The 14,023-nt window shown below is 34.8% G+C and overlaps 1 protein-coding gene across 1 annotated transcript in view; it reads left to right on the top strand.

Moving 5' to 3' along the window:
* Positions 1-9,988, top strand: part of LOC113078024 (uncharacterized) — a 42,246-nt gene extending 32,258 nt beyond the window's left edge. The window contains exons 8-9 of the mRNA XM_026250304.1: positions 6,285-6,686; positions 9,564-9,988. Of these exons, the coding sequence (XP_026106089.1) occupies positions 6,285-6,686; positions 9,564-9,988 (827 nt within the window). The remainder of the gene's footprint in view (positions 1-6,284; positions 6,687-9,563) is intronic.
* Positions 9,989-14,023: the final 4,035 nt, after the last annotated feature.

Below are 14,023 nucleotides of genomic sequence, written 5' to 3'. Positions count from 1 at the left end.
ATGGTAATGTTCTAAGAACATTTTTAGAATAAAAAATTCTAGCTGGGGTTATTGTGCGAATGTTAAATAAAGCAACATAGTAAAAAGATGAAAATACTTGATTTTACTTTCGATTCCTTTTACATTCTCCAAGGTAATAACATTTTTCATAACTCCATGTAGGATGATTCTGTACATAAATGTAAGCGCTGTGGCACTTGGTACTTTTGGTGTGGTACTTTTACTTAAGTAGACGTCTGACTGTAGTACTTTTACTTGTGCTTGAGTAAAATTTAGCAAGGGGTATCTGTATTTTTATTCAAGTAATGCAGCTTTTTACTCTGTCCGCCTCTGCATTTAACTGCTTTTCTTGTTTGTGGTGTGCGTGTGTGTACTTTCTCCTCCCTCTTACGCTCTCTGGTATCTGATATGATGCCCACTGATTGGATGTACGATCGCCATTGGTGGTGGAGACGAGGCGTGGACTCTAAAAGGATGCTTCCGGCATTCAATGGGGAGCTCATTGTTGGTTTGGACGCGGTTGGGTTGAGAGCTCCTGGATCTCTTCTCCGGCCGATGATCAAATTTGTCACTTTCGAGTGTAATGTAAAAGCTAGTGATCACATTCTTTCCTTTTCAACATTGTGTACTAAGAACGTGGAGCAAAGAGGGGTCCTGCCGATTTGTTTTAGCTATCTTGTTTGGGTTCTGTTTTGTGTTAGAAAGTTAGGGAAGTAAAATAAATTTTACTTTTGTTATTAGTGGTTAGTTATTACTCTTTTCCTTTCTAGATTTGTTTTGTTTGTTATTTTGGCCTTTGGGACACCCTGGAGAGATGCTCTTTGTTTCACTTGTTGGTTTTTAATAAATCTAATTACTTATACTTATTAACATTGTGTACCTGTTTGATTATCGACCGGAGTGTTTCATACTTGGGATTTCATCACCACAACCCGGTCTTATTATGCCCTATTTAGAATTTTTTATACTACCCCTAGGCGCGGGGCGTAATACCATCCAAAGTGTGTGCATTCACACACACATAGCAGTGTTCACCATTTCTGCTGCACCGCTCGAGGAGCAGTTGGGGGTTAGATTTCTTGCTCAAGGGCACCTAAGTTGTGGTATTGCCGGCCGAGTTTCGTACCCACATCCCTAGGGTTAGGAGTCAAACTCTCTACACAGCAAAATCTCCAGTGTTAATTTAACACTCTGAGTGTTGGCACATATAAACATTGAAACAGTGTTAAAACTTACACTGAAGCAGAGTTGAAGTTAATGCGGCATGAATAAATTATGAGCTGAACTGTCTTTTTAACTTTTTATTCTAACTATATTTTATTTTTGCTGTTTTTATGTGAATTTCTAGTATCTAGTTTTGTGATGTTCAGAGTAGATCTGTTGATCTGGATATGCTGATTGTCACCGTTGTTGAGATTCATATGCTGATTCTTGTTATCTTTGTGTGCCTAAAAGAAAAATCCTTTAATTAAAAAAAAAAGAATCACTTGCAAGAGATGGCTACAAAATGAATAGAAAATGCAGATGCTTTCATTGAGGAATCAAAGCTGTTACAATCAATAATTAAAGTTTTATTTAGAGAACACACTATAAATGAGTGCAGTAATTCAGATCACACAATGATTACATTAAAACATAATCATCACCACCCGATGACTTTTGCTCTTGACTTGCAAAACAACTTTTTAAAGTAAAAAGCCACAAGCCAAGATCCCAACTAAAGCAAACACTGAACACTATAATGGTGACACACAAATTGTGATTTTTCTAGGTTGGTGGTTAAGCTTGTTAACATCAGGTTTCTTCAATAATGCTCAATCATAACTCAGTTAACTTCTTAATTATCTCATTAACTTCAACTCTGCTTCAGTGTTTTACTTTTAACACTGCTTCAGAGTTCATATGAGTCCACAGACTCCACAGTGTTAAATTAACACTGGAGATTTTGCTGTGTGACTGAAAATCTTCATACAGATCTGTATCGTATTGAGAAGCGGTTCTTCGGCTACAGGTAGTGATGGGAAGATGAAGCCTCATGAAGCTTTAAGCTTTTCAGCCAAGAGGTTCACAAAAGGGTTAATTTCTGGAAACTTAATTTGTTCAGAATACCACCTGGTGGCCAACAAGTGTAAAAACAAGCAGATATATTACAGACAGAGGTGTAAAGTCCAGGGGTCAGAAAGTAAAATGCATGCCATATTTTTGTTCCACCCATGAACTCAGAAGCTGATTTCACCAGAGGAGGAAACGAGTCATACCTTTCAAGTCACAAATGAGTCTCAAGTTAAATACAAAGTCATAAAAGAGTAAAAGTTAGTGAGATAATTAGGTGACTAATTAAATGATGATTGTGCAGTAGTGATAAACACCTGTTGTTATTGAGAATTACAGAGGATCGGATGATTTATTGTTTAAAATGATGCCACCATCATGGAGATCAGTGTTTTCTTTAGTTGGGCTATTGACCCTTTTAATAATTCAAAGTAATTTGCTTTTAAACACTTGTGGTTGTGTTACATGATAGATATTAACACATTGCAGAATTAGAAGCTTGAAATAGCAAATTAAACTGCCCTTTTATCATGTAAAACTTTTAAATGACCTCCATGAGGGTGTCTCTCTTTGGTTTGTTACATGATGTTCAGCTATTACTGAACTACAACAAAAGTCCTATTAAACAAATATTATTATAATGCTTAAATATTGGAGAAAAAATTGTACAGGTTCAGGATTTTAGACATGAGCACTTATCATATGATCCTCAACAGTGGTTACAATAATTATCCATGCTACAGTGCATGATGGGAGGTTTTTTTTTACCATGGTGTTACCCAGCATGCACTTCAGCTTGAAGCGTTTTGTTGGTTGTCACCATTGTTGAGATTCATATGCTGGGTCATGATGTCTGTGCGTCTTATTAGGACAAGGCTTCAAAAAAATGTATATGCATTAAATACATTATACTTCAAATTAATTATCACTATTTAACCAACAGTTAATTTGCATGTGGTACTTCCACAATGTAGGTATGTATATTTTAAAAATAAACAGGCTGATGCCTAATAATTACTTCATCATGTAAAAGCAGGTAGAAAGAGAGTTCTGCATTGCACTATTTTATAACACATGCACTTTTACAGAGATATATATAACACAAGAGGCCAAAGTTCAAGAGCCCAACTGAAGCAAACACTGATCTCCATGATGGTGGCATAATTTAACCAATAAAACATCATCATCTGACCCTCTGTAATGCACAATAATTGCAGATGTTCATCACTAATGCACAATCATTTAATTAGTCTCTTAATTATCTCATTGACTTTAACTATTTGATGACTTGGGATTTGACTTCAGACTCGTTTGTGACTTGAAAAAAATTACTTATTACTCGTTACTCATCTGATGAAATCAGCTGCTGAGTTCATGAGTGGAATAAAAATATGGCAGGACTTTTACTTTCTGACCCCTGGACTTTACGCCTCTGTCTGTAATATATCTGCTTGTTTTACACTCTGCTTTTGTTGGCCACCAGGTGGTATTGTGAGCAAATTAAGTTTCCAGAAATTAACCCTTTTGCAAACCACTGGGCTGAAAAGCTTAAAGCTTCGTGAGGCTTCATCTTCCCATCACTAGCTACAGGTAACAACTCTTTCAGTAATTTAGTGTGTACAGGATCTAATAAACATGTTGTTGGTTTAGATAAAGTGATAAGTTTATTTAGCTCTTCCTGTCCTATAGCTGTAAAGCACTGCTGTTTATATTTGGGTGCGAGGGATGAAGTGTTAGACACTGTAGAATCTACATTCGTTATTGTATTTCTAATGTAATCTATTTTATCAGTGAAGAAATTCATAAAGTCATTACTATTTGACGTTGGTGGAATATTTGAATCAGGTGGCTTCTGGTAATTTGCTAATTTAGCCACTGTGCTAAATAAAAACCTTGGATTGTTTTGGTTATTTTCAATGAGTTTGTGTATATGCTCTGCCCTAGCAGTTTTTAGAGCCTGTCTATAGCTGGACATACTGTTTTTCCATGCAATTCTTAAATTTTAGTTAAATTTTCTCCATTTGCATTCAAGACTATGAGTTTCTTTCTTAAGAGAGTGGATATTACTGTTATGTATGGCTTAGTACGTTTTTCTCTAACCTTTTTCAATTTCATGGGGGCAACAGCTTCTAATGTATTAGAGAAAATAGTGCCCATGTTGCCAGTCATTTCGTCTAGTTCATGTGTATTTTTGGACACAAATAGCAGTCGAGATAGATCATGCAGGTTATTTGCGAATCTGTTTTTGGTGGCTGGAACAATAGTTCTGCCAAAAAAATAACGCTGAGACATATAGTTAATGTCAGTGATATGCAGCATGCACGATACAAGGAAATGCTCTGTAATATCATCACTTTGAGGTACAATATCTATAGCAGTAAGATCGATTCCATGCGATATAATTAAATCTAGTGTATGATTAAAATGATGAGTGGGTCCAGTGACATTTTGCTTGACTCCAAAAGAGTTTATTAGGTCAGTAAATGCAAGTCCTAATGCATCATTTGTATTATCAACATGAATATTAAAATCCCCCATGATTAGCACTTTATCAACTGTAACAGGAAGGTCTGAGAGGAAATCTGCTAATTATTTTAAGAATTCTGTATATGGCCCTGGTGGTCTATACACAGTAGCCAGAGCAAGAGATGCATTACATTTATTTTGCATGTCTGACAGTCTAACATTAAGCAGAAGTATTTCGAAAGAGTTAAACCTGTATCCTGTTTTCTGGGTACACAGCAAAATCCCCAGTGTTAATTTAACACTCTTGAGTGTGGACTCATATAAACACTAAAGCAGTGTTAAAAGTAACACTGAAGCAGAGTTGAAGTTAATGAGATAATTAAGAAGTTAATTGAGTTATGATTGACCATTATTGAAGACACCTGATGTTAACAAGCAGAATCACCAACTGAGAAAATCACAATTTGTGTGTCACCATTATAGTGGTCAAGCTCCGCTGTGGATGCACCCAGGGTCCATGGTGTCCCGGCACTGGAGTGAAGGACATCATGGAAGATCATGGGCTATAAACTAATAGCGGACACGAGAGATCAAAATAAAACTAGTGATAATGAGGCGCTCTGATTGTTTTTGTTGTAGAATACGATACAGGATATATTCACGCGTTATAGAAACAGAAACTTTCTATAATTTATTTTTAGGATCAAAATAGTCTATAAAAAGAATATAGTGACGGAGCTCAAAGCAGTGCAAACGCCAACAATAAACAGGAAGGTTTATTAGGAAAATATTCCAGGATTTTTCTCCATAGGACTTCAGTGAGACCCAACAGGCATCCCTCAGAGAGGTGCTTCAGGAGCTTCCGGGCAAGGACCAGCAGATGTAGTCTGTTACATTACTTAAATAAAGTAAATGAAATAGTTACACTACTTATTACATTTTAAATAGGGTAACCTGTAAACTGTTACCTATTACATTTCCAAAGTAGCCTTGCAATACTGCCTAATAGTAACCATCACAGAAAACTTTCTGCAAATCAGTGGTGAATTTTTTTTTTTTTTTTTCAAAAATTCATGTATTTACTTGCCATTTCCACTCCCTTATGTATATAGCTATTTTCACCTTGTGCTGTTGGATTTATAATTAGACATTAGAAAAACACTATTATGACATTTTAAATAAAAATATATATATATTTATATATATATATATATATATTTAAAGTACAGCACTACTTTATATTGAAGTACAAAAAGCATGAATCATTACATATTCAGCAAAATGTGAGTTGAGCTGTCTTCCTTTAAATGCATTAACAATCTATAACAGTAATGTCTAAGATAAAGAGTAAGATGGATTATTCATAATAAAAAAAAAATTCTAAAAGCCAGTGGTTTATGATAATCAGCTAACATAAAAATACTTTTTTTTTTTTAACAGCCTGTACATGTTTTTCTACATTGGCCCTCATCAGTCAATGATCAGCATATGAACCTCAACAATGGTGACCATAAAAAAAGAAAAAAAAATTCTGCAATGCATAAACCAGAGCTCCCAGCATCATTTTCTTTTCTTTTCTTTTTTTTCTTTTTTTTTTTTTGTATGGTCACCCTTATTGAGGTTGAAATGCTGACAATAACTTGTAGTTTGACATTTTAGAAATGACAGATTTTTTAGGTCTGTATTATGTGGTATACTTGTAACACAGTCAATAGTTATATATATACAAAAAAAAAGTATTTTATATCTATATATTTTTGTTGCAGAGAGTCTCTCTTCTGATCCCTGCTTCAACTATACTGTACTGGATGATCCACGGAGAGCCACCAGCAATCAGTCATCATCATACTACTACTACTACTACAACTACATGTGTGACCAGTCAGTCACCTGGAGTGGCTGGTATCGTCTCTTCATTAACGGTCTGAGCGCTCAGATCCCAGACACATGTGTTGCTGAGTACAGCTGTGGCACTCAAATCCCACTGTGGATTCGAGGTGGACACCCAACAGTTCAAGATGGAGTCGTCACTCGAGGTGTCTGCGGTCACTATAACAATTACTGCTGCTATTTTGGGTCTTACCCCATTAAAGTCAAAGCCTGTCCTGGCAATTATTATGTCTATGAGCTGGTTAGTCCAACTGTCTGCAGTTCAGCCTACTGTGCAGGTGATTATATTTATGATATATATATATATATATATATATATATATATATATATATATATATATATATATATATATATATATATATATATATTGAAATGCATAAAAACTACTTAATTTGTTAAAATAAATTCTTAAAATAGCCTTATGTTAAATGTTTTTTTCCCTTCAGAAATTCTGTGTATTTAAATGTTTCTGGTTACCAAATGAAGGCATAAAACATTCATTTAATTTATCTTTTAATTATTTAAAATTAAGCAAACTTTTTTGGTAAACAAAGGGGATTTACTATTAAAAATAAAACATGGAAGAAATGTTGTATGATTATTCCTTAAACAAATATTTTCGTTTCATTTTAATATTTGTAGTAGTGGGCTATGTACATTCTGCTGAACAATAGTAATAGATTTCTGGCAAATGCTTTTATTTTGACGGGTTTACCTTTACAGTTCTGTGTATGTGATACTACAGTCTATGATGTGATATATGACGCTAGTTTTACTGAAATCAAATGGTCAGATGCTCATGAAGTGACTCTCATTGCTGTTCTAGAGATGTTCTTCATGTGTTCACATCCTCATTTAGTGAGACAACAGATGCTGAAATCACCGCGAGCATCACACGCGGTTCTGTGTGTGTAATAGACTAAGACGCGCTTCTGCGCCATTTATTAACACAGACATGCAGAACATGCAGAATTCATATTTAAATAGGCTTTTCAGGTTTAATACTTGCAGATATTAGTCCATATAGCAATTTGATGTAAGTGTAATGACCTACTTCTGATTAATTCATTCAAAATTTGACAAATTGCGTGACAACTGTAAATTCTGTTTTTATGACTGGATTCCGTCTGCATTTTCCGCATTGTGGAAATCATAGGGCCCTACAGTAGTCATCCTCCCTCCTACTGTTCATCCGATGCCTTAAAACCGAAGTATTTCCATGTCAAAATCCCCAGTGTTAATTTAACACTCTGAGTGTGGACACATATAAACAATGAAGCAGTGTTAAAACTAACACTGAAGCAGAGTTAAAGTTAATGAGATAATTAAGAAGTTAATTGAGTTATGATTGACCATTATTGAAGACACCTGCATGTCTGAGCGCATCATGCAATGCATGATGGGAGCCATGGATGAGTTTTTATTGGGGATACAACATGCTTTTTTGATGGTCACCGTTGTTGTGATGCTCATGCTGATTCTTGATGTCTGTGTGTCCAAACTAAAGAACTCTTTCTTTATGTAGAACTAACTTTTAAAAACATGTCATATTATGTCAAAAATGCTGGATCACTTTTTTTATCCACTTAATTTATGTGCACAGTAAAGAAACCTGAACTCAGGCATTCAGGTCACTCCATGACAATTAGCCCAAACCACAATCAAAACCATAATATAGCCTTGGGTCTGGTCTGTCTGTATGTTACAACTCAGTTACCACAACCACACAATTCTAAAGTTAGTAACTGTAGGGTCAAGATCCCAACTAAAGCAAACACTGACCACTATAATGGTGACACACAAATTGTGATTTTATCATTTGGTGATTCTGCTTGTTAACATTAGGTGTCTTCAATATTGGTCAATCAGCACAGCACAGACAAGGCAAACAGACAAGTGGCAGAATCAGAATTAAATAAAAACAATATATCTATATATACGATATGTAAAATCCAAATCCATATCTTGTTTAAAAAATATTTTGATATATTTTAAATATCGCGCAATTGCCCACCCCTAGGTTATATATACCAGTTAAAATTAGAATAGGTACCTCTTTTCAAAATACTTTCAGTATATGTGGAAAATCTTTATTCCCCAAATTCCACATTTTATTCCCTTATACTTACACAGAGCTACTGAATAGGTACAATATAATAAAAAAAAAATGTTACACTGAAAATTCTGTTTACTTGCACTGTATATATATATTACAACATATATTAAAGGGATAGTTCACCCAAAATGAAAATTATGTCATTAATGACTCACCCCCATGTCGTTCCAAACTCGTGAGACCTCTGTTCATCTTCAGAACACAGTTTAAAATATTTTTGATTTAGTCTGAGTGCTTTCTGTTCCTCCATTGAAACTGTGTGTCTGGTATACTGTCCATGTCCAGAAAGTAATAACAACATCTTCAAGGTAGTTCATGTGACATCAATGGGTCAAAAATAAATTTTGGTCCAAAAATAACTAAAATGGCGATTTTATTTAGCATTGTCTTCTCTTCTGGCTCTCTTGTGAGAGTGTTCACAGCCCTGCAGTGATAGTGATATCTGGTTCGCAAACAAATCATTTGATTTAACCGGTGCTTCGTAATCATTGACTTGATTGCAAATAAATGCACAGACACTATTTAAACTGAACAGAGATGACATCACTGTATTCAATGATGAACTGCCTTTAACTGTCATTTTGCATTATTGACACACTGTTTTCCTAATGAATGTTGTTCAGTTGCTTTGATGTACTTTGTTTAAAGCGCTACATAAATAATGGTGACTTGGCTTGACGGTACATACACTTACAATAGAGCAGGGGTGGGGAACGTTGATCCTGAAGGGCCTGTGTCCCTGCAGAGTTTAGCTCCAACCCTAATCAAACACACCTGAACAAGCTATTCAAGGTCTTCAGAATACAGGAAGGTTTTTGTTTTTTTTCAGGGTTGGAGCTAAACTCAGCAGGGACACAGGCCCTCCAGGATCAACACTCCCAGCCCCTGCAATAGAGGAACAGAAAGCTCTCTAAAAAAAAGCTATCTAAAATATCTTAAACTATGTTCTGAAGATGAACGGAGGTTTTACGGGTTTGGAATGACTAGTGAACTAGTCCTTTAAGCAGCATATTTTTCATATATATGTTTCCATTACAGATGATCTCTCTGTTGATCCCTGCTTCAACTACACTGTGCTGTATGATCCACGGAGAGCCACCAGCAATCAATTATCATCATACAACTACTACTACTATTACTACTACAACTACATGTGTGACCAGTCAGTCACCTGGAGTGGCTGGTATCGTCTCTTTATTAACGGTCTGAGCGCTCGGATCCCAGACTCATGTGTTGCTGAGTACAGCTGTGGCACTCAAGTCCCACTGTGGATTCGAGGTGGACACCCAACAGTTCAAGATGGAGTCGTCACTCGAGATGTCTGTGGTCACTATAACAATTACTGCTGCTATTACGGGTCTTACCCCATTAAAGTCAAAGCCTGTCCAGGCAATTATTATGTTTATGAGTTGGTTAGTCCAACTGTCTGCTATTCAGCCTACTGTGCAGGTAATTATATTTAAATTAATCTTTTACACATTCATAGTGTTTATGGCTCAATATCGGTGTAAATATTAAGGGTGAAGCTAAGGGTGAGCCAATTTCACATTTTCACATTTTCCACAGTTTAGAAAACATTAAATTTGACACTATATGCATTAAAATAAAAACAAGATGAAATATAATGTTGAAATTAACGGTGTGTACCACTGAATATGTTTAGAGTACATTTATCATTTTTATTGAATTAACATTTTGAATGAATATTTTCATATATTTTTTACACAGCAAAATCCCCAGTGTTAATTTAACACTCTGAGTGTGGATTCATATAAACTCTGAAGCAGTGTTAAAAGTAACACTGAAGCAGAGTTGAAGTTAAATGAGATCATTAAGAAGTTACTTGAGTTATGATTGACCATTATTGAAGACACCTGATGTTAACAAGCAAGATCAACAAACAAGAAGATCATAATATGTGTGTCACCATTATAGTGGTAAGTGTTTGCTTTAGGTGGGATCTTGACCCTTCAATTGTCAACTACAGATTTTGTGTGGTTGTGGCAACTTACTTATAAAATACAGGCAGACCAGAGCAAAGGCAATCATGTGGTATTGATTGTGTATTGAACTAGTTGTCATGGATTGACTTGAATGCCTGAGTTGGGGTTTCTTTATTGTGCACATCATTTAGGCGGGAAAAAAAAGAGATCCAGCATTTTTAGCATTATGTTTTTAAAAGTTAGTTCTACATAACAAAATATTTCTTTATTTTAGACACGCAGACATCAAGAATCAGCATGAGCATCAGAATAAAGTTGACCATCAAAAAAGCATTTTGTTGCCAATAAAAACTCATCCATGGCTCCCATCATGCATTGCGGCATTAATAAATTATGAGCTGAATTGTCTTTGTACATTTTTATTCTAACTATTTTTCATATTTGCTGTTTTTATGTGAATTTTTAGTATCTAGTTTTGTGATGTTCAGAGTAGATCAGTTTATCTGAATATGTTGTTTGTCACCATTGTTGAGATTCATGTGCTGGTTCTTTTTATCTGTTTGTGCCTAAGATAAAGACTCCTTAATAATAATAAAAAAAAAAAAATCAGAACCGCTTGCTGGAGATGCCTACAAAATGTATAGAAAATACAGACTCCTTCAATGTAGAATCGCAGCTATTACAATCAATAATGGAAGCTTTACTGCGAGAAAAGACTATAAATGAGTTCAGTGATTCAGGTCAAACAACGTTTACATTAAAACAATCATCACCACCAAATGAGTTTTGATCTTGACCTGACAAACTAATTTTAAAACTAAAAAGTCACAAGCCAAGATCCCAACTAAAGCAAACACTGACCACTATAATGGTGACACACAGATTGTGATTTTCTCGGTTGGTGATTCTGCTTGTTAACATCAGGTGTCTTCAGTAATGGTCAATCATTACTCAATTAACTTCTTAATTATCTCATTAACTTTAATTCTGCTTCAGTGTTTTCTTTTAACACTGCTTCAGAGTTTATATGGGTCCACATAAAACTTTTTTTTTATTTTGAAATATTTAGTTATTTACTGGCACCCCTGCTGCCAGTAAATAACTGTTTTTCTACACTGTAAAAAATTGTGCCGTTAAATAACAGTAATTTACTGGCAGCAGGGGCGCCACACTGTAAAAAAAATTGCCGTTAAATAACAGTAATTTTCTGGCAGCAGGGGCGCCAGTAAAGTACTGTTAATTTACAGCTCTTAACCATTAATTTACCACACATTTTTTAACAGTATTTTACCGTAAATTCTACCATGGAAATTAACTCCACTCCCACTGCTTCAAACAGTTCAAGTTTTTAAAACCAGCATTCCTACGATGTTAGCACTATGAACTTATTTCATTTGAGTCCACTGCGAAGGAATATTTCTTAATATAACGATGCAAACACTTAATGTGCAGTAATAAAGTAACTAAATACATGACTTTTACTCAAATCACTGCAGCTCATTGTCAGCTGTATTACACATGTATGTGCTGAAGTACTTAACACAGAGATCACCACTGTATCAGCAACTCCACACTTACTGCCTTTATATAAAGCAGCAGAAAATCAGAAATTGTGGCTCATCATTGACTGAAGTAAAGGCTCTACTGTCCAGCACAATGGTGAACAACAAAACTACATTAAACGATTTCTCTTGTGCAAACACACATTAATACAGTCAAGTTCAGTATTTACTCTCATTATCAGTGTATGACTTTGCCTAGTTTTTTTTCTATGGATGTTCACAAATATTTTAGTTAAATTAACTTTTTTTTTCATTTGGTAAATCTGACGTTTACATTTTACAGTATATTACTGTTTTTCCTTGACTTAACGGCAACAAACTGTAGAAAAACACTTTTTTTGCTGGCAACCATTAATTTACGGCAAGAAACAGTTGAAAAACAGTTTTTTACTGGCAGCAGGGGCGCCAGTAAATAACTGTTTTTCTACAGTTTGTTTCCTGTAAATTAATTACAGTTTATTACTGTTAAATTATGTTTCATGCTGTTTTTTCTTCATCTTAAATCTTTAACACTTTAAACCCCACAAGAAAATCCTCAGTTTTAAATGAACACTTATAATGTGTGCACACTACAAAGTGTTAGAGTAACACTGAATCAGTGAAGTTAATGAGATAATTCGGTGATTAATAGATGATTGAGCATTAGTGATAAACACCTGCAGAATCACTGAAGGAAAGAGAAACACAAGAACTACAAATGACTTCAGCCACAGCCTTAGATTAAATCAACTGAATAAAAGAATACATCAAATCTCTCAATATCTGATTAAACAACTACTAAAACAGCTTCACCAGATTCACATTACTAACCAGACTGACTTTATTTCTGTCAGATATCTACAGAAGAACTTATGGAGAGTTAAATAGGTTTAGGTGTTTTTTTCACTACCATGATGGAGATCAGTGTTTACTTTAGTTGGGCTCTTAAACGTGACTTTAAAACAACTATGTTTTTTTTACATGCTGTAACAATGCGTCTTTGGAACTTGTTATAGCAAAACAAAAGTACACAGAAGAAAAAAAAATCTGATATTGTTGTTTATATATTGATAAGAACAAACACTATTATTTCTGATCTAATCCCGTGTCTCTTCTCTTATTGAATATTGATATTACAGCATAATAGTGATGGGATTTATGGCTCTTTGAGGGGATCCGGATCTTCGCGATCCGTTCCTTTCAAAGAGCCGTTCAAAAGAATGGCTCTTTTTAAATATTTAGTCAGTTTTAAGAAGCCAGCTTGGGAGCATCTCAGTTTATCCTGGAAATAATCACTGGGAGGTATTATGAGGTGAGATTTGTAGTCAAATAATTAAAGCTCAGATATCACACACCAATATCTGAGTTTGAATTATTCTGAAATATTGATTATTACCTCATTTCTCATGTGTCGACTATATTCCATAGGGTTGCACAAATCCCTCTGCTTAGACAGTGACATCATTATTTTGATTTACCTTTAGTACAAAGTGTGTGTGTGTGTGTGTGTGTGTGTGTAAAACCAGGTTGACTTATGTTATTCATACAATACCTACTCACAAATAAACATAAAAAACAAAGCCGGCTGCAATGAATTTCTGTGCAAAACAGCTTTTACTACAAACACTTCCACACAAGAACATTGTTATCACACAAGAACATTTTGATAGAAAACTATTTTTTTTTTAAAGTAGATAAAATTAGAATAAATAAAATGGAAATGTCTACATACTACATACTATTACTACTGTAAACTTTGCAAATAGGACATCAGCCCCTTCAAGTCAATGAACAATAACAAAGTGGGCTGCAATGAATGTCTGTGGAAAACAGCTTTTAGTGAAAAATTTCTATACAAGTACAGTATCACAAAAGAACATTTTTAATGATTTTAAAATAAGTTTTAAATGAACACAAAATGCAATGTAAATGCATGCACAACTAATAACTAATATCATCACGCTATAAAGGGTTGGCCTGCGCTGGGTGCGCCCCTCCCCCTATAACTGTTCTG

This window comes from Carassius auratus, unplaced genomic scaffold, assembly GCF_003368295.1.
Source record: "Carassius auratus strain Wakin unplaced genomic scaffold, ASM336829v1 scaf_tig00023947, whole genome shotgun sequence".
Lineage (NCBI taxonomy): Eukaryota > Metazoa > Chordata > Actinopteri > Cypriniformes > Cyprinidae > Carassius > Carassius auratus.
This window is presented reverse-complemented; position numbering and strand designations above follow the sequence as displayed.